The 19654-nt window shown below is 39.0% G+C and overlaps 1 protein-coding gene across 1 annotated transcript; it reads right to left on the bottom strand.

Annotated features, from left to right (window-relative positions):
* Positions 1-798: 798 nt before the first annotated feature.
* gnai3 (guanine nucleotide binding protein (G protein), alpha inhibiting activity polypeptide 3) lies at positions 799-17386 on the bottom strand. The gene is made up of 8 exons (XM_072366572.1): positions 17011-17386; positions 7404-7446; positions 6799-6940; positions 6554-6711; positions 5497-5625; positions 4100-4229; positions 1717-1870; positions 799-1106 (listed from the first exon to the last, which is right to left on the bottom strand). The coding sequence occupies exons 1-8, from the start codon at positions 17126-17128 to the stop codon at positions 916-918; spliced, it is 1065 nt and encodes a 354-aa protein (XP_072222673.1). The 5' UTR covers positions 17129-17386; the 3' UTR covers positions 799-915.
* Positions 17387-19654: the final 2268 nt, after the last annotated feature.

Raw genomic sequence — 19654 nt, 5'->3', positions numbered from 1 at the left:
TAAAATCTTGTTTTGAATTTTAGCAAAACTACATCAAAGCACAAGAGTAAATTCTATTTGCACTAGATTTATGGTCATTTGTTGTAATATATGTAATGTATGCAACTGTGAGGAAAAGATCAGTGTTCCTGGGAGAGACAGGCTGCATTTTACATCTCACAACTCAAAAAGCGTGAAAGCTCAAAAAAAAAAAAAAAGAAAGACAAAACTGTAATGGGTAGAAAGGAACACTGAGTCAGAACCAGAGCTTTCAAATAATCATTTTCTGCTTTGTTTTTAAAGATTTGTGCTTATATCAATTGCACTTAATATACGCACAATTGTAATTTTTCAATTAATATATGCATAATCGTAATTGTAATTTATTTTATTTTTGAACCAGTGAACAATTTGTTCAGCGTCATCATCAATTTGAACCTTATTGCTGTCTGGGCATGTTTTTGAAATGATATGAAAATCAACAACAAACATATTGACAAAATTTAAAAAGCAGTCATACATTAAGATATACGAACAATGGTGTGTTATACTGGCAGATGATAAAAAAAGTTGTTGTATTACAATACAATTACCTAGGTACACCAGCAAAAAGGATGAAAATATGGCTGAATCTAAAGGTCAGGAATTGCTGGTTTTATCACCTTTTACTACAAATGATTGTGCAACTTTTTTTGTATTTTAGCATGTAATCCTACTATGAATTGATTGTATTTCACACAATATTACTGCATAGTATTAAGCATACACAATCAAAATTGACAGTCTGAAAATGATTCAAACTGTCATCAGAAGGTGGGTAAATGCAGCTCTCTAACATCTAAAAATGCTGGGTTTGACTGTGTTCCAACATCTCCTTAGTATTGTAAAGGAGTGCAGCTAAAAGTCAATGGGCTGACCTGAAAGGTGGCTGGAGCTTTAGTACAGTCCAATCTCCCTAAGATTGATCTTAATGATGACGTCGGTGACAGCATCAAACACAAACTGCACATTCTTGGTGTCTGTGGCACATGTGAAGTGGGTGTAGATCTCCTTGGTGTCCTTTTTTTTATTTAAGTCCTCAAACTGGCACTGAATATACGCTGCTGCCTCTTCATATGAGTTCCCACCTACAGTAAAAAAAGAAAGTTGGAAAAAAAGATAAACAGTCTGTGGACCCCCCCCCCCCCCCCCCCCCCCCAACAAACTGATGTCCTCCAATGTTGATCTTTGGTGATGCAGGTTTGTGTTTCCATTGCTGTTGGACCTTTGGTGCGTCCAGCTATTTTTTTTTCATTTCATATGCAAACAGAAACAGTACAAAATTCTGCTGATCTTTCAAGGTTGGTTTTCCTGTGTTTTCCTGTGGTTTTCCCATTTATGTGTTCCCATTTTGTGTGACAATTTTATAGGTACACATTAATTGATTCATGGTCCCTAATAAAACAGACTAACTAAGATTCAGATGTGTATTTCAAAGCTATCAATACATGTAACAGTCAAAATTCATAATGAAAATAATAGCAAGATGTTTTATCCAAATTGTCAAGACAAATATGTTAATCATCTTGGTTTGTGTATTGATGCTATGTTTGGCTGCTTGTGGTTTACTTTGCAGATAATTAATAAACAGGTCTAAAACTGTATATGCAGGTTAAATTTATATGTGATGAAATTGTTAAAGACAAAAAACACAAGGCTTTTATCTTCAACAAACTGCTAATACACAATTTGTCTTACCAGAGTATTCAGGGTAGCAGATAGTGAGTGGGCTCCTGGTGATCTTCTCTTCAAATAAGTCCTTCTTGTTGAGGAAGAGGATGATGGATGTGAGTGTGAACCACTTATTGTTGCAGATGGAGTCGAACAGCTTCATGCTCTCGTGCATCCGGTTCTGAGGAAAACAGCAGTTGTGAACTTGCCCCAAATGGGCCTCTTATAGAAGACCTTTTGACATGTCACATACTGCATTACATTTAACTATTTTGCATTTGGCAGGACTTCAAAACCCCACAGGCACAATGCTGCTTGGTGCCAACTGGTGTCAAGCCTCTCAATGTGAATATAGGTCAGAGAGTGATCAGCTGGACTGATCATGCTGAGCTGGACCAAAGGCTCTGTGTGGCACATGAATTAAAAAAAAAACATGTGTACCAACTGCATTGTAAGAAGACAGAGTAGTAAAATCACATATATAGAGCTTGTTGTGGCTGAACCCAGATGTCTTTGCCAACACTCGCAAGGCACTGTAAAACCTGGATCACGGTCACAGTACTTTGGCTTACAGACACATGAATAGAGCAAAGCCACCATTAATAAGATTAGTAACACCCTTGATTCTCCTGCTATGACATGTCAAAACCATCAATATCAACTATATGTTATACAGAGTTACACTGGTGGGAAAAGTAGTCACAAGATCAATAACTCATGGACGCAAGTAAACAAAGCGTGGGAATGAGGTTTATTATTACTGCGTGACCTTGACTTTCAATGTGAGATCAAACTGCTTAAGGAAGCTGTGAGATAGCTGTTTATACTCCAATAAACATAGTAGAGTATTATATAATGTTACACATTTGGGTCACAACGACTTCAAGGAAATGGCAGCGTTGACACACTAACAGGTTAGAGTTGTTTTGTCAGCAAGAGTGGAACAAGATGAGTCAGGAGGTTTCAGCACTGGGCCTGATCAGTGTATGCTTTGATGGAGTTTATATAAAAGATGAAGAAGCGTGGTTGTTAAAAGAAGTGTGATTATACATTATTCTATGAGAAAATTACTTCTTACTGAATCTATTTCCCCAGTAGATATTTCTGTAATGGATTTAGCATTAGCAATTATTGCTTGTTGCAAGACTTCTTCATGACAGGATGATGTCTGCTTTTCAAAAATAATGTTACCATTTCATGTGAAACAGAAGATAAAACAGGGCCCTCAGTTCAATGCAGAATCCTTACCTCACCTTTCATGATCCAAGTTCACGCTTGCTCAAGTCTCGTCAGGTCAGGTCAGGTTTTTGCCTAATTTACCACAGTCATAGTTGTGTCTTGTCTTGTTTTGTTTTGTTTCACAGTTTAAGATTTTCATATCCGACTCAGCTGCGCCTTATGTTTTTATTTGTTAATATATTCGCTTTTGTAACAAATCAAGTTTTGTTTGAAGTTCTGCATCTGGGTCCTCCCTCCCACACCATGCTACTTGACAAATCATGTTGGCTACTTCCATCTTTTGTATACAGTCTGTGTTCTGTGCCAGTAGCTAGAGTTATGTTGTAAAATCTATGGTTAAATAGGATGACATAAAATAACAATAACAATAACTAACTAACTACATAAATGACAAAAATCTTACATCATTGCAAGTTTTAGCCTAACCCTCCACCCGTATTCTTGTAGATTTAGGAATAAAACAAATCAAGCAGACCATTTGTCATTCCGTCATTGGTTTTTGGGTTTGAACTGAATATAAAAAGATCAACATGGTAACTGTTGAGTCGCTCACTGGTTTGTTGACTACCATTCAGGCTGTCACCATCTTGATTTTTTTACAATCTAAATTCATGTGCAAGGGATGGATCTGGCTCCGAGAACTCAAGGGCAGTAAGCATATTAACCGTGTACTGTCCGCAAAATCCATCCATCATTCAAAGTCTCCCTTTCTGTATTTAAGAATAAAAGGATGCCTTTATGAAAATTTCATTTCTATGGTAGGGCCTGAATTGTGTGAAGCATTTTGCTGTATTAGCCCACAGTACTGAGTTAAGTGAAGCTTTGTTTTGCTTGTATTTTCTTCTGCAAATGTAAACTTTTCTTTGGCTGAATCTATCTGAAGAATTTCATTCTTCTTGCCAGACCCAGCACCAAAATTATATTAGAGTACCACACCGTGCTTAACCACCAGAGTTTAAAAGTTATTGTGATTAATGACCTGATTAAAATAACATAGTATTCAGATTTCTTCATGCTTTGTGGTAATAGCCGTCCAGAGCTTACCAAATTCTGCCTGCAAACAATGAATTTCAGTTAGGTTTCCACATTCATACACATTATCAACTCATGGCTTCTAATTTCAGGATCACCAATTCATGGCCACTCTGACCACAGTGTATCCATCACTTACCATCTCCTCATCCTCAGCCAAGACGAGGTCATAGTCACTGAGCGCTACACAGAAAATGATTGCAGTAACTCCCTCAAAACAATGGATCCACTTCTTTCTCTCTGAACGCTGACCTCCAACATCAAACATCCTGAGGACACACAGAATCAGTGACTGCATTAATGAATGAATCTTGTCATATCTGCTTAATGTCATTTTAATATCTGTGATTTCCATGAATTTTAAATCCAGGGCAAGAGGACAACACACTCACACACACACACACAAGGCATGATGGTGATCTCACTTTGTAATCTCCTGTTTGTATGTGCTGCCTCTGCCTCCACCTGAGGCCCTCGGAGGCAAACTGAATCTATGCTAAGCTGACACAGAAATGAAATGAAAGAACTCTGTGTGCTGCTACACCAATTCAGCGATCACACAATTCTATGTCCTGAGTCTCTTATTGGTCTACAAAGTCAGGAGAGAGGGGTTATTATAGTTAATGTTTCACCAATGTTTATAAGCACAGAAGCTAGATAAAACAATATAAAGAAAAGTGAAGCAATGTAATTACAAAAGTGAGTCAACTGTGTTAGACTGCATTCCATCACTATCACAGGCAAAATGTGCTGACAAGTTGGAGAATACTCAACTTGGAAAAGAACAGAAAGCAATATACTTTCAGGTGGGAATGCATCTGATTGTAGTTAATAGAACTAATGTCTTTTGTTGCTACTACATCAGAGTAGGAACTAAAAAGGACCCCGCAGGATCCGTTGAGTGATGTTGGAGGGCCTGATTGGTTTAGACATTGGTTTAAACACATTCAAATTACAAAAAACTTGTAAACACTGGTAAAAGGTATCCAATATAAACATCAACTCTTAGCGTTAGTCTGTAAAAGCTAGACTGAAAACTAAAAACACAACAGTGAAATCAAAGCTTTATCAAGCCTAAATTCAACTGAAGCCTAAATTTTTATGTGAATTTGACTTGTCTTCCACCAGATGGTTGGCTGTTACGTCACTGTGCAGATATTGCTTTCGCTGGTGTGAATGCAATAGCAGAAAAGACTTTTAAAGGAGAGATCTTCAGTCCCCAATATCGCAAAGACAACCCCTAGAACTATATGGGCTGTATGCGCCTATACCTGGCCTTCAAGTCTACACTTGAAAGCAAAGGGTTTTCTAGGCTAAATATTACAAATGCCACAAAAATAAGGTGGAAGCAAATAAAAGCTAAATCTGCTAAGACCCGTGAAAACCCTCAGAATGAGAACCCCTGTGTAAATGTCTAATCATGCAATAAATCAGCTCAGTCTCAACCTGCCCGTGAAGCCTAACAAGTTGGTTTTATGGCACCAGCAGCCTACCTGAGGCTGTGTTCAGTCATGAGCAGATACAACTGTTACTAACTTGAAGTAGAGATCTTTGAATGTGAAGTGAGTTTCCACGATCCCAGTGGTCTTCACACGTGTACGCAACACGTCCTGCTGAGTTGGGATGTAATTCGTCTCACAGATCCTGTCCAAGTCGTTCAGGTAGCTGAGGGACAGAAAAATGGTTTGATCTAAAAGTGAATGACGCATTTACACCTGTTGACAACCCACATTGGATCATCTCCAGCACAGTTAGTTGCCAACATGTTCTTGTGTTATTTGGGAGCTTTTAAAACTTCACAGTGGCAGGAACATGTCTGTCAGATTTTGATATCTGGTCATGTGGAAGGCTTGCTCTGCACGAACACATCTGAGGACGCCACAGAACAATACTAAATATGGGCTCATATTTTCATGGATGATAAACATTGGCTCCTCGTGGGCTGAGTAAAAACAGACTAACTCCACTGGTTTCTCTTGTCACACAGTGTGGACAAAGCGCACAGAAAGTCATGACAACTCGGCTGTTTTCACAACAAAGAACATGTCCTTCACACTAAATGACTTTTTCTTTCAGGACGAGTGTGGTATGTAGAGAAACAGAGAAATGTTGAGTTTCACCCATGTGTGATCGGTACAATGAGATAGCACTATATTAAGTCCAAACCGCTTTGTTTGCATTTGTTTACTTCACTATACCAGACACTTTCATTCTGTAGTTAAATATCAGACCAGTCTGAGACCATTTTGTCAAAAGTGAAACAATATAAAAGTCTTTAAGCAGACATTTGTCAGATGCCAGTTTCTCCTTCATTTCACTGCTGTTTTAAGGAATGCAGTCAGCTGCTCAACAAGCTGACACAGGACCAAGACGGACAAGACATATCATGCGTTCCTTTGCATTCCAGTGAAAATGTTACAGACATGAGAAAAGTCAAAGTCAACAAAGTTCCTCTTAGTCAGTTATCACCTTTCATTTGTTGAGGATAACAAGACAATGCCATCAGATTAACTGTATTAGTTACATATAAATATGCTCATAATCCTGTAGCTGAAAATTGTTTCAAGGGTGATGTTTCATGCAAAGTCCTCACTATGCGGCAGAGTCGTTGAGCTGATACTCTCGTGACCGATCGAAGCATGACTGAACTCCACTGTCGTTCCACAACCTTCGAATCACATCGGCCAGCTCTGCAGACACCACCCCTTCCTCCGCTGTGCTTGAGAGGGCAAACAGCTGGCGGGCGTCATCCTGGTAACAAAATCAATAGCTTCTGACATTGTAACATTGTTCCCCTGGTGATTCATATCACAAATAAGAAAGTAGCTGTTAGCTTACCGCCCGTGCAGCATTCCCAAAGTCTATCTTCAGCTGGCCCATTGCTTTGACGATGGCCATGATGGACTGGATGGTGTTACTGTACACCACCACTTTGTACTGTTTGCACTCCTCCTCAGAGTAGCCATCTTCATGTATGATTCTGAAATAGACATCAGATCCGAATAAGCTTTTCCAGTTAACAAAAATATATAACAGCGAGAACAACTGTTTTGCCAAATATGGGACAAATTACACATTAGGACATTTTCATGCAGCGCTGTCATTAGCGCTGGAATTTTAGCTTCAGTGAGCATACAGCATGTCTAATGTGGGAACCGGGAAACTCTATTCAAGTCCTCCCAGGTTACAACTGGCCTCTGTGGCTATTGTTTAGCATGTTATGCAAAAGGGGGCTTCCTCATCTGCTTGAGCGGAGCAAAATGAGACTCCTGGTCTGCTTCTGCAGCATTTCCACAAATATGAGCTCAGCAGGCTGGCAGTTAAAGGAGGGAGAGGACCTGTCTTTCATCAGTGAAACACAAAAATAGCACAAAGTTCTCTTACAGGAAGCATAATATATCATGAGCACTGTTATCCAGACTGTGACAAATATTGCGACTTACTTCATCTGCTTTACTATTGTGCTTTTCCCAGATTCCCCAGCACCTGGAAAAAGAAAAACATGTGATGTGAGTCAACTATCCCAGGAATCAACACACCAGCTGATCAACTGATAATGGCTGGAGTTATTGTTCCAGACATGCAGTTTAAACACGCATCAAACACAGCACAGTGTGTTTGTGTCTAAATTCCCCAAAAAATGCTGCCTCGTGATGAATTAGCAGAAATCATTTACACAGAGACTGAGGGAGTATTTACAGTAATTTAAGTTGCACCGATCAATGATCTGATATACCAGTCAGCGGTTTGGGTGTATGAGTACAATCAATCTTCTTTGGCCATAGAAAATAACAGCAGTGTCATGTGGAGAAATCAGTTGTAACAAACTCGCTGTAAAATATATGCAGGCTTTAACCTTAAGGTGTGTAGAAGCAAAGAAAATGTTGTGCAAACTGACATCAGATCAGTTACAGTTTTCACAATATTCAGAATCTGTGACACATGACTAACTGATGAGTTGAACAAGTGATGTCATAGCCTTGCAAAACCCAACATCATAACAAGTGATATTGTAATAATGATGAGTAAGAAAGGGATTTAACATAAGCAACCGTTAAAATATTTATTTGACAATCAGCCAAACAGGAAGCAGCAGTCATGCTTCTGGCTATGACAGTGTTTTTCCACTGAAGAGACAATCCCAGATATCGTGCTGTTCTGGGCGTCACAGAGCAGAGAGACCATAAAAACACGACATTTCACTCAAAGAGCCTGCCAGCAATTTGAAGCTCCCTAATAACAAACACAAACCTGTTCCCTGACCCAAACCCCACTGTGCAGGATAATAAAGGTGGCTCCTTTTCTTTTCAGGTTTTAAACACTTTTCCACAAAATCTCAACAGCAACACGCAGTAGTTTTAGTCATCAGAGAACAATTAGTGTTAATACCACCAAAATACTGAGATTCACATGGAGACCTCATGATACTTCAACTAATTGCCCTTATGCATAGTTTTTTTAATCATAAGGGTTCACAGAGGCAAAGACTTCTGAAAACTGCAAATTGTGTTTGCTGGAATGATGCAATCGTATTTGATACATTTTCATAAAAGTGTCTCATTATCTTTGTGTAACTGTATAAGTGAGATGTCTAAAAAGCAGAGAAAAGCAGAGTCAGGGGCTGGATGAAACTTCTGGAATATTTTCTGACAATTGTTTAACTCTACATGAAGGAATGGCAAGAGATGTATATTGTGTACTAAATAACTTAAAATAACTTTCTTTTGAAGGGGGTTTGGAGAAGTTATATAAATAAGAAGGACGAGTTTGACATTTAAGGAAATGTTCTTATTCAGCTCCTTTAGACACATATGATTCAAATCTGTCTCCTCAATAGGAAGCTGGAACCAATAGCTGGTGAGATTATCTTTGAAAACCAAAATGAGCAGGATCCAAAGGTAAAACCAAAAGCCACCAACCAGCACCTTTAAACCACACATATGAACATGATATGTAACAATTCCTCAATTAAAAAAAAATAAAAACGGCAAGCATGAAGAAAACTAGACACATAGCAACTCTGCAGAAAAAACAGATATGTAATTTGTGAATCAATATTTCATAAAGCGTAAATTAATCAAACGAGACATTAGCACGACCACGAGGCACTTGATGCAGGCTGCAGTGTACAGCATAGTATACACACAGCTAAACAGAGCGCACTTTTATTCAAGCCATCACTGAATACATCCACATCTACATCCCCTCTGATGTGCATCACACTCAGTTGTCTGCTGTGAGTCCAGAATAGTAAAGATATGACCTGTTCTTCTCTGCCTCTAACTGTCTTTGGGTTTAGGTCGTAATGACCTTTACTCAAATTCTATTGCTTCCTGAAGTTAAACAATAGAGATTAAAAGTAACAATTTGCATTACTGGTGGGTTTTTGGGACAACTAAATATAACAACTCTTAATTCCCAAGGTGCACCTACTCCTCTGGATCTTGGTAAAGTTTTATCAACTTTAAACTTTTTCAGATGAGCTATGTCTCCCTGTTTTCTGTCTAGTGGCACAAGATTTTCTCTAAGATATTTGGTGTAATGTCATCAGACACACACAAACACATATATGCATGTGTGCACATACAAAATGCTATTAAATTCAATTACCTTTTTCCAAAAACCACAAATTTGACAGACAGAAGGCACTTTTTCATGGTTTGGCCTGTTATAGTTATTACATAAAATGTGATGATAATCATTTGAACCAGCTGTGATAATTTTGCATCAACTTTGGCTTAATTCTTTCTTTCTTTGTCATTTCAGGGATATAGTAACAGCAAAAGATATTGGTTTGGCACTCTAACCTGGGTCTTTCGTCCTCCGTACATTAAGCACCACACAAATTAGTGGAGTTATCCAACATAAAAAACAGGTTCCATTTTGCATATTCTACCAAATATGCAAAATGGAGTCTGTTTTTATCCAGGCAAATTTCTATTCACCTGTGTAAAAGCACAGGAAACTGTCTGTCATGATCTGCTTCGGTTCTGTCACCCCCTCACTGCTCATTACCTCCTCTGTCTCACACGTGTTCACTTATCCTCAGGTGCACTCACTCACCAATCACCCCCCACAGTAGTTAGTCTCCTTGTAGTTTCACAGCATTTGTCAAATCCTCTGTTCTTCTCAGGTTGTCCTCCTTGGTTGTTTTGCTGTCGCTGCTCGGTTTTGTGGTTTGTTTGCGTCACTGCACAATTTGTTTAAAATAAACAGATTTCTTATCATTTTACCTCCTCGCTTCCAATCTGTGTCTGCACCTGGGTCCTCCTTCCACAGAGATGTCGTATTTACATTACTACCTCAGCATAATTCCTCCCCCTTTTCCTTCTTTATGTTGAGGTCATTAACTTCCAAAAATAAACACGAATTAACATTAATGTTATGGATTAAGTTGCAGGTTGATTTTAAGCCAAATGAGAAGGCAGAACCCAGAAAAACAGAGGAAATTTGTTCAATCTTATGCTAAACGGTGGCTGTCAAAAGCTATTACCAGGTACATAAAACTGTAAATTGCAAAAATCTCTATGTGAATTAAGATTCCATAATCATGTCAGACTGAGGTACGGCTTCTGATGATGAGACTCAATTCACTCTTTTGGGTTTAACATGAGCTGAGCCTATTTCTGTTGGATTTTGAACTGATATCTTTACTCAGGAAATTAGAATTGTTTTTGCTTTCACAGTTACAGAGAAAGAAGGCCTGTAGCCTGATTTTGTAAAAATATAAAAGTCATATATTGTAAACGGGGATAGGCTCCAGCCTCCCCACGACCCAACCGATGGATTAAGCGGGTATAGAAGATAAATGGATGGATGGATGGATATTGTAAACGTCTGAAAAAAGTCTAAATTGGTCAAGGAAATTGCAATCGTTGCAATCCAGAGCAAATACAAAAAGATTATGAAAAAAATTGGCCACTTGTCAGAATCTGACATTCCTGTTTGCCTGCCAAGAAAAGGATCCATGGACCAACATAAAATAAAAGGGTCAACCAAAAACTTTCTCATCTGTTGGCTGCAAACGGTTTAAGGTCGAGCCGAGCTGAGCCAAGCAGAAATGTTGTACAAGAAAACACTTATTAGGCCTCAGCACAAACACCAACTTCAGGGTAAAACCTACAGCATGACAGATTACTAAATGCTGGATCAATTCCTCCTAACCTGAGCGAAGATAAAATACCTGAAGGAGTCATCGCTGGGATCTGAACCCTGTACCACCTGCTGAGCAAGCGAGTGTTTAATCAACCCCTTGAGACCTAAAACTCCCTTTAAAATCTTTAAAACGGGTTTTTTGAGAAACTTAACTGGAGTTATCAATGTTGACTAAATGTCTTAGCCTCAGATGCAGATAGAAACATGAATTAAAACAAATTTCAGAGCTTTCACTTCTATATTTTGTTGTACATTACTACTCTTAGCATTAGTTTAACCAACACTGAAAGCTAACAAGTGGCCATGTGAAGTCACTGAAGTCAAATGAAATTAGCTCACTTTGCTCCAAATCTGAAAGGGAGAAGCAAGCATCAGTTCTTACTGGGTTCAAGAGGCAATGAAAGCTTGTGTATACATTCAACAGAAGATGTCAAAGTCAGAAAACTACTGAGAAGTTATTTCCATAAACATCTGGACTGAGTTTAAACTGGCAGTAGAGCTGTATTTGGATTAATGCAACCACCACAATCATCAGAAACCACAGAATAAATAAGTCTTAAGGCCCTGGAATTTGAAATATGGATGCTTGCAGCTTCTTTTTTTTCCTGAGCAACAAGGAACAAGTCACGATGGTAACATATTGTGAATAAGGAAATATTGTCTTTACATTGTTTGTCATTAAAGGGTAGGCAAAACACACCCACACTGCTATTCTTTGGCATCTATATTTTGTTGAGGAGGATTAGGGCTGAGTATAGTATTCAGACGGCCGGCCAACAAGAATTAATTCTGTGAATTCTTTGGTTAAGCTGACAGCAGCAAAAGAGATTTAAGCCTGTCACACAGACAGAGAGGAGAGAACAAATTGTGTTGATCCCTCTCCTCAGTTCCGTCAGCCACCAGTTCTCTCATTCACAGCATCTCTTGGCTGGTTATCAACCGTGGCCTCCTGCCAGTTCACAAACCAACTTTACACAGGCAGTTATAGTTGTCCAAACCCATGCCAGAGTCAGACTCCAAACCAAGCCTCATTTAACAAGAATCTTAAATGCAGATTTTTTTTTTAAGAATCACTGTTTGTGGTCAAACAGACCATTTTCATTGGAAGAGTGCACTAGCTCTAAAGCTCTGTGGCTTTTAATAAAGAGCTGCTCTTTGTTTTTCCCCTATAACTCTCCTGTTCCAGCATAGACAGGGAGTGACTGCCTGGAAAAATCTCTGTGGTCAGAATCTGAGAATGAATATTTCCATACAATGATATTTTACCCTCCATTGTAGTGTTGCAGGATCTAACGTATCACAGTTCAGGAAGATGATGGTAGGATTCTTATGTTTCCAAAAGCCATGCATGCGTGACGTCACATGAAATCTTAAAGGCCCAAAATGGCTTGTCTGACACACACCAATGAATCTAAAATCTATAAAGAATAAAGCGGAGACAGTTGAACAAAGGTCACCTCATAGTTGCGGGTAGTAACTCGGAAATGCTAGGAAGTAGATTTACAAGTATAGTTTTGTTCTGTATCACTTCTACATCAGTGTACAAGAACAATTGCAGCAAACAGTCAGGCAGCTCATGAGAAAGCTGCCTTTCATTGTGAGAACCATGCTAGAGGCAGGAATGTGATCCAGAACACATATATAACAGAGAAAAAATCAGGAAAACAAAAGCATGGAAATCAGTTTTGATTAACAACAAAGACTGCTCATACACTGGAGTTCCTGCTGGTGGGAAAAAAATTATGCTAGGTGAGATTTCTGTGGAAGAGTGGTGTGCAAAAATGTTCTTTGGCCTGTATGCAACTCTTATTACTCATGTTCCAGAAACAGATCAGATAGAATCTTTAAAATTGATGACCTCTCTAATTCAGCTCCTCAGTGATCATAGCTGGTGAAGTCATCTGCTCTTTCTACAGACCATGACTGGCTCATTAGACTAACGAATTCCAGTGCTTAGAAATATGACTGCTGAGGGGAGGATTTTCATAACAATTAAAAACAGTATTGCTGCAACGTCCTCGTGACATCCCGCTGTATGAATTAATGTACTGTTTCACTTCCTCACGAGAAATCACACATTCAATTTCATACGTGGCACTTTCAAGGACTCTGTTATCATGTTTCAAGCCAGTTCTCATCAAATTATTTGAAAAAAAATGTTGATGGGACAATAAAGGAAAAACCTACAGAAGGAGTTCAGTTTGCTGGTATTTTCTGTTCAGTTGGGCCACATTATTTCACACCGATGAACTGAGTCAATTCTCATTTTTAAAACTGAAACATTCCCACAGTACAAGATGTCAGCGCATGTGAAGTCTTTGATAACATTTAATTTCAAAAGAACACTTAAATCAAAAAAGTAAATCAATGTATTACAACATTGCACAAGTGCAATCAGTCGACATGGTTAACATGTGTCATGTCTGTTAGTTTTGTTCCTGGTTCGTCTTTAGTTTTTGTCTGGTTTTTCCTCAGTCACTCTTGCCCTGCCATCAGCTTCACTCACATCACCTGTGTTTCTCCCCTCAGCTGCACTCCATCACTAATCACCCTCCTCAGCATTTAGTGTCCAGGTTTTCTCATGCTCATTGCCAGATCCTCACCGTCATCCATGCTATGCTAAAGTTACTCATGTAGTTCAGGTTTTTGTTTTGTCAAGTTTATCATAGTTAGGTTTTTGTATTCCAGCTCAGCCACGCTTTTCCTTTGGATTATTTAAATAAGTCAAGTTTAATTTTTGGAATATCTGCATCTGGGTCCTCCTTCACCACCACGCTACAAGCACCGGTATGACAACATGTAGTTCACACTGTACAGTGCAAAATATTTTGAAGTTTAAATTTCTTTTTTTCTAATGGACTCTTCAACTGTTTCAACCTTTTTCAACTCAAGAATCAATCTCTTATTTTCTACCCGTTTAATGTGTTCTAATGAACGCTTCTATTAATCTGTTCTAAGAGCAGAATTAGTTAAAGCTGTATTATGCAGCTATTTGAGTTTAAAAATACAACTGAATGTAGAGGGCGCTGTCACCACAGCTACATGATGTGATGTTCATGCTTTGATCGACAAAATGCATTTCGCATTACTTGGTGAAATGACACAATTCTTTTGATTGCCTCAGAATGGAGAAACAAGTTGATAAACCAACTCTGGCACCAGTACATGCAGTTGTTGCTCAGCTTTGATCTCCTTCCCCACTGTAACACACAGTAGCATCAAACATGACAGACACATCGGTTAGGCTGACATGACCAGATGAGGTTCCACCGATGGCACAGATGGTACTAGCCAAGCTGCATTATAGGCAAACTGTAGCGCTCCATGATCTTAACTACCACAACATTTTCTGTGCTTCTAGAAGAAATAAAAGGTGCGTGTATTGGCATAAAAAGTGTGGTTTCGATGCATGAAACCATTGCTAAGATAGAGCTACATTCTCTGTATGTCTGGCAACTGAGCTAACTGGCTGTGATGAACAATTAGAAGTCCATCTGTGATATGTGAGGCCTGATCTGAAGATCTTCTGCTGTTATATTGGTAACTTTTTTAAGAAATAAAGTTTAGGAAAAATTTTGCACTTTTAAAAAAGGTTCAGAATGGGGAAAATTGACGTGATAATATGCATTAATTTGGCTCGATAAAAGGATTCCAACATCTCCTAATTTCTGTATCTCGTACAAACGGAAGAATGGTTCTTTATTTATTTCCACTCCAATACAGTACTGTTTAAAGACCACCAACAACATAGGTCTTTAGCTAGCTTTATTAGAAATGTAGGTCTGTGCTCTTTGTGTCTGCAACAGTCCAAATGAAAGACTTTTTCAGCGAAACCACAGTGCCAACCAAAATCTAAAAGAAATACAAAAGACCCTCTCAAGAACCCACAGATTGTTTTTTTCCACGCTGCACTCCTATCGCTAAATGCCGAAGAAAAAGAAGAGAGTCTGGAGGCATAAATTGCTAACAAATTGATTGTTATTGTCATTTGGTTCAGGTCTAATGATAACATTGTTATGATTGCATGTCTGCAAACAAATTTTCTAGATTCTGGCAACTTTGTGAAAGTCTGAACCTTTTAGTTACCCTCTCATGGGGGGTTGTGGTAAAGAGCTCATGCTGAATGCTGCTGGGAAGAACTGAACCCCCCTGACACGTCCATGCAGTCCAAACCCACACTGGAAGTACTATAACTATAACTGGAAGTGTCAACATGCAAGCAGACAGTGCCATTATACACAAAAAAATATTTTCTAATGTCTGGACGGTCAGTACTGAAATGGTCTGACACCTTCCCAGTTTATTACACATGATTAAAACTCCTTGTATATTCAGTAAAAGTACATTCAACCAGAAATCTCCCTCAGCAGCCAACCAATTAATAAATACAAGCCAAGAAAGTCTAAAATTTGATTAAATGACAGCTGAGCAGGAATAATAAAACTTAGTCTGTGGAGCTGTAATTGTTAGTTTAATAATACATTAGTCATTCAAATGAAAATACACTGTCAAAGAGTTTATCATATTCATTGTTAAGTTGTTCTTCCAATTCTGAGCATCACAGCTGTGAGTCTTGGAAGCTTCTTCTGTGCCTTGGTGTGATGGCAAACTCAGTAGCAGATTTAAATGATTAAGAATAAGAACTGACATCTGAAGGACTGAATGATCAATCAATCAAGACAGAGATCAGATAAGGCAGTAATAATAAAAATCATTGTGCTTGAAAAAAAGATTAAGACTCATCTAGATGGTTTGTTGCCAAGCGGAAGTCATAGAAGAGGCACTTGTCCACATTGGAAACTAGAGCTCTTAACCCAAGGGAGTAAGAAAATTGACAATAAACACTGCAGTGGACACCCACAAGAGGAAAATGAAGAGAGCACTTCATCAGGAATTACTTTAATCTCTGGGAATATCTGGAAAGGTCATGACCAGTCACTTAAATTTGTTGCTAGCTCATGCCGGTACCAGGTGGTGAGTCACAACATTTTAATCTTTTCCAGGTCAGACATGATGACCCTAAAGTGCATTAAGTCCTTTCTAAAACTGGAAAACATCACCTCAAGGGAGCTTTTCCAAGTTTTCCATCTACCTTTGGTTATTTACATCTTAAAAATGTAAATAAAACTGAGGCATGGAAACCTGGCAGGTGTTTGGTTTGTCCATTACTACTGTAGTAACACAACACCAAAACATAACAGAGGGTGAGGACTGACACCTTTGAAAAAAACGTTTGTTGGTCTAAAATAAAACCAAGATGTAATGAAATCACGATCATAAACATCATAATGCACGGTGCCAACAGCTTGTCTAAATGCCACATACAACTAACAACGAGGGTTTTCTCAGTGTCACACAGAAACCTTTAACGTTTTCAAATCATTACAGGACAACTGGGTGTGAACATGTATTTTTTTTCTAAAACTGTCAGCCATAGTTTCAAAGTAAACACTGATGCAACCAGCTCAAATACAGATAAAAGCGTTTTCTACTGATGTCTTAATGCTGGGGTCCTTAAAGATCGATGACCCAGCTGACCAGGGTCAGCATTCACGTGCAGCTGAAGGACTGTAGTTAAGCAGACCTACAACGTGCTTCCTGAAAAGTGACAACACATCCTCTCTTGAGCTTCCTTCTTTCCAAAAACTTCAACATTGATAGAAAAACCCCAAGACAGCCAAGAATTTGCAGTTAGCCCTCTCCCGAACATCTGTTTTATTTCTGATAGTTCCGTCAGGAAAAGGACGAGCCCCAGCTGCTTTACACCAACAGAGAGAGGAGGGGTGGAGTGTTGGAGTCCCATACACTAAAGAATATGAGACTTCAGTGAAAGAGTGAAAAATACGAGTACAGCTAACTAATCTGCATCAAAAAGCCATAAGATAGCATTCATACCGAGCAGAAGCAGTTTCACCTCTCTGGAGGACTTCTCTCTGTCATCTCGCAGGTTTTTATCAATCATTTTACTCCTTTCTACCGCAGCTTTGTCCTCCGCGCTGATCGTGCAGCCCATTTTTGCTCTCAATCAACTTCTGAATAGTCGGATAGGGGTTACAGCTGCTCATCAGTTGAAGGGAAACGCCGTCCAGCAACTCCTGGGTCGATGTGAGCTGAAGTTTCCCAGCCAGAGAGAAGCGCAGAGGGGGGAAAGGCGTTGGCACTGGCACTGAAAACTCTGTCCAACTAAACCCACAGGCTGATGCTTCTGAGCGCACACAGCTTCAGTTCATCCACTCCAGGCTGTCCAAATGATTCAGTGTACGACTTCAAGCAGAAGAAGCCCCCCCATGTATACATACATATACCCTATATATCTTATATATTTTTTTTTAGATTTTGTACACTTTTATATCCAAATTGATCTGTAGTCTGAATGCGCGTCGTATCATGAATCCAAAAACAAAAACAGTATCCTGTCTGTAAGAAAACAAAGTAACAAGTTCAGTATTTCTAGAACAAATCATCAATAAAAGTCACCGGATTTTTCCCCATAAAAGTGATTGCTCCTGCGCAGTGGCACCTCCATCCAGCAGATCCAGCTGCAAACCAAGAAAAAGGCTCTGAAAAATGGAAATTGATTCGCTCCAAGGGACTGATGGGAAATGTAGTTGTTTCTGAACGACCACCTATGTGCTCTCTCCCCGATTAAGCCTCAGTGTTGCACAGTCGTCGATATTCTCGTCTCACGCCAATGAATCCACATTTAATTAAGTTTAAACGCTGAAGACACTTGTGCGCTTTTAGTTTCTTCTCGTTGAAAAGCAGGAATCAGTTGTGATGTGAGAGCGCCCCCAAAGGACTCTTAGCTGAACTACAGCTGGTGATATGAATTACGTAGAATTCGTCCACACTGCCTGACGGAAAACGCTGATTTCTGTAGTCAAGACGTGCCACAGTTTTACATTAAAACAATTATACAACTATATCACCTACACTTCTTTCTGGACGGCTGTAATTGAAAACATTGCACATATTGGACTTTGTAGCAACTACATTATTATTTGTAGCAACTACATTAGTATTTCAATTAGTCTTCTTAATCAATAATAAATTACTTTAGCAATTTTTTTTCTTTTTTTTTTTTGATGTATCAGCATTCTTTAGTAATTTTTCTTGAAATTACCAAAGAGATTCCTCTCCAGAAAACCAAGTTAACAATCATCTCGACACAGCTCTGTGGGCACCTTTTGCAAAATGTTCAATAGTTGTCAGCAACTCCTTCACAAATAGGTTTTGTCTTTCCAGTTATGAAAAAAAAACAATGTGATTGGTACTGATTGCACCATATGACCTTCTGTTTTCTGAACTAAATTGTAAAACTAGACTTTGAATAGTTTGCTGATATTCATGACCATACAAGTAAACCTAAACAATAAAGACTACCACCAAAATGGTAACACCATTTTTCAAAATGATGAAATTTCTCACCTGAATATCTGGACTTTGAATGTCAATGGCTGTATTTGTCTGGTTGGTCCACAGATTTTAACTTTAACTTAAATAACTTTTTTCAGAGCAGCTTCAGTCTCCTCCTCCTTATCCTGCCAAATAAACTCAACATCACTCTCATTGTTGCAGTTTACCAAGGCAACAGCTGATTTCAGAAAGTCAGGATTTGGAAGTAAGTGACAAATTCACGTGATTGAGTTTATCTCTGATTCATCACTGCTGCCATCCTCCAAACTGTTTTCTGTTTATGTCCTCTCGTATGACAACAGATTTGAGTGTTTTTGTTCATGTCCAAACTCATTCACCGATTGAGTGCGCTGTGCACTCAGTGACCCTCTGGAGTGACATGATGGTGGCGCCTGTCCTTGAGCACTGTGACTGAATGTGTTGTAGCCTGTCACAAAGGTCAGGCTGATTGAAGTGTTGCTGCGCGCTGCAGGAGGCGCCCTGCACTGCTCAACATGAAAGCCATGAGTCACTGTGTCCAATGGAGAGCAGCACAGGAGAGCGTATGAAAATTTGGATGATCAGAAAATCCAGGAGGATGGTGAGAAACAAAAGCATCTCTATCTCCCAGAAATATCGACTAGACAAAATATAAAGAGGATCTCTTTGTGGTAGAATGAACAATCCATTTCTCTGCTCAGCTATTTTCACTTATATTTAATTTTTTTTAGCCATTCAAATTTTAAATATCATATCCAAAAATCAGAAGTGGATAATGGCTAGATTTTTTTCTTCTCAGGAATAACACATCTAGTGATAAGAAAGTTTAAGAAAAATTGTTAAATTATGCCGATAAAAGCTTGGCCTAGTTGACTTAGTGTTTCAGCATTCCACCTTCCTCAAAATGTCACTCCTCTTTCAACGTGATCTTAGTGCTTCAGTTCACGTCTATGACGCTGCAAGCCCTGCTTGCACCACACACACACTCACACACACATGCACGCACATGCATGCACACACACACACACACAAACACCCAGAAGCACAGAGCAGGAGGAGGCAACTGGAGGACAGGAGAGAAAAGACAGGATTGTTGGCTGCTCATGTGATTTGTAGGATTATTGATCTGAACATATTTATAGCA

Source organism: Leuresthes tenuis, unplaced genomic scaffold, assembly GCF_036924035.1.
Source record: "Leuresthes tenuis unplaced genomic scaffold, fLeuTen1.0.hap1 SCAF_16, whole genome shotgun sequence".
In the NCBI taxonomy this organism is placed as follows: Eukaryota; Metazoa; Chordata; class Actinopteri; order Atheriniformes; family Atherinopsidae; genus Leuresthes; species Leuresthes tenuis.
Note: the sequence above shows the minus strand (reverse complement) of the source record. Positions and strands in the feature narration are given on the sequence as shown.

Coding starts and splice junctions, on each gene's coding strand:
- gnai3 (XM_072366572.1), bottom strand. CDS start 17,128: ATGGGCTGCACGATCAGCGCGGAGGACAAAGCTGCGGTAGAAAGGAGT. Junction 6,941..7,403: donor ACAATAGTAAAGCAGATGAA/GTAAGTCGCAAT, acceptor TGTCTATTTCAG/AATCATACATGAAGATGGCT. Junction 4,230..5,496: donor TTCAAAGATCTCTACTTCAA/GTTAGTAACAGT, acceptor GTGTGTCCTCAG/GATGTTTGATGTTGGAGGTC.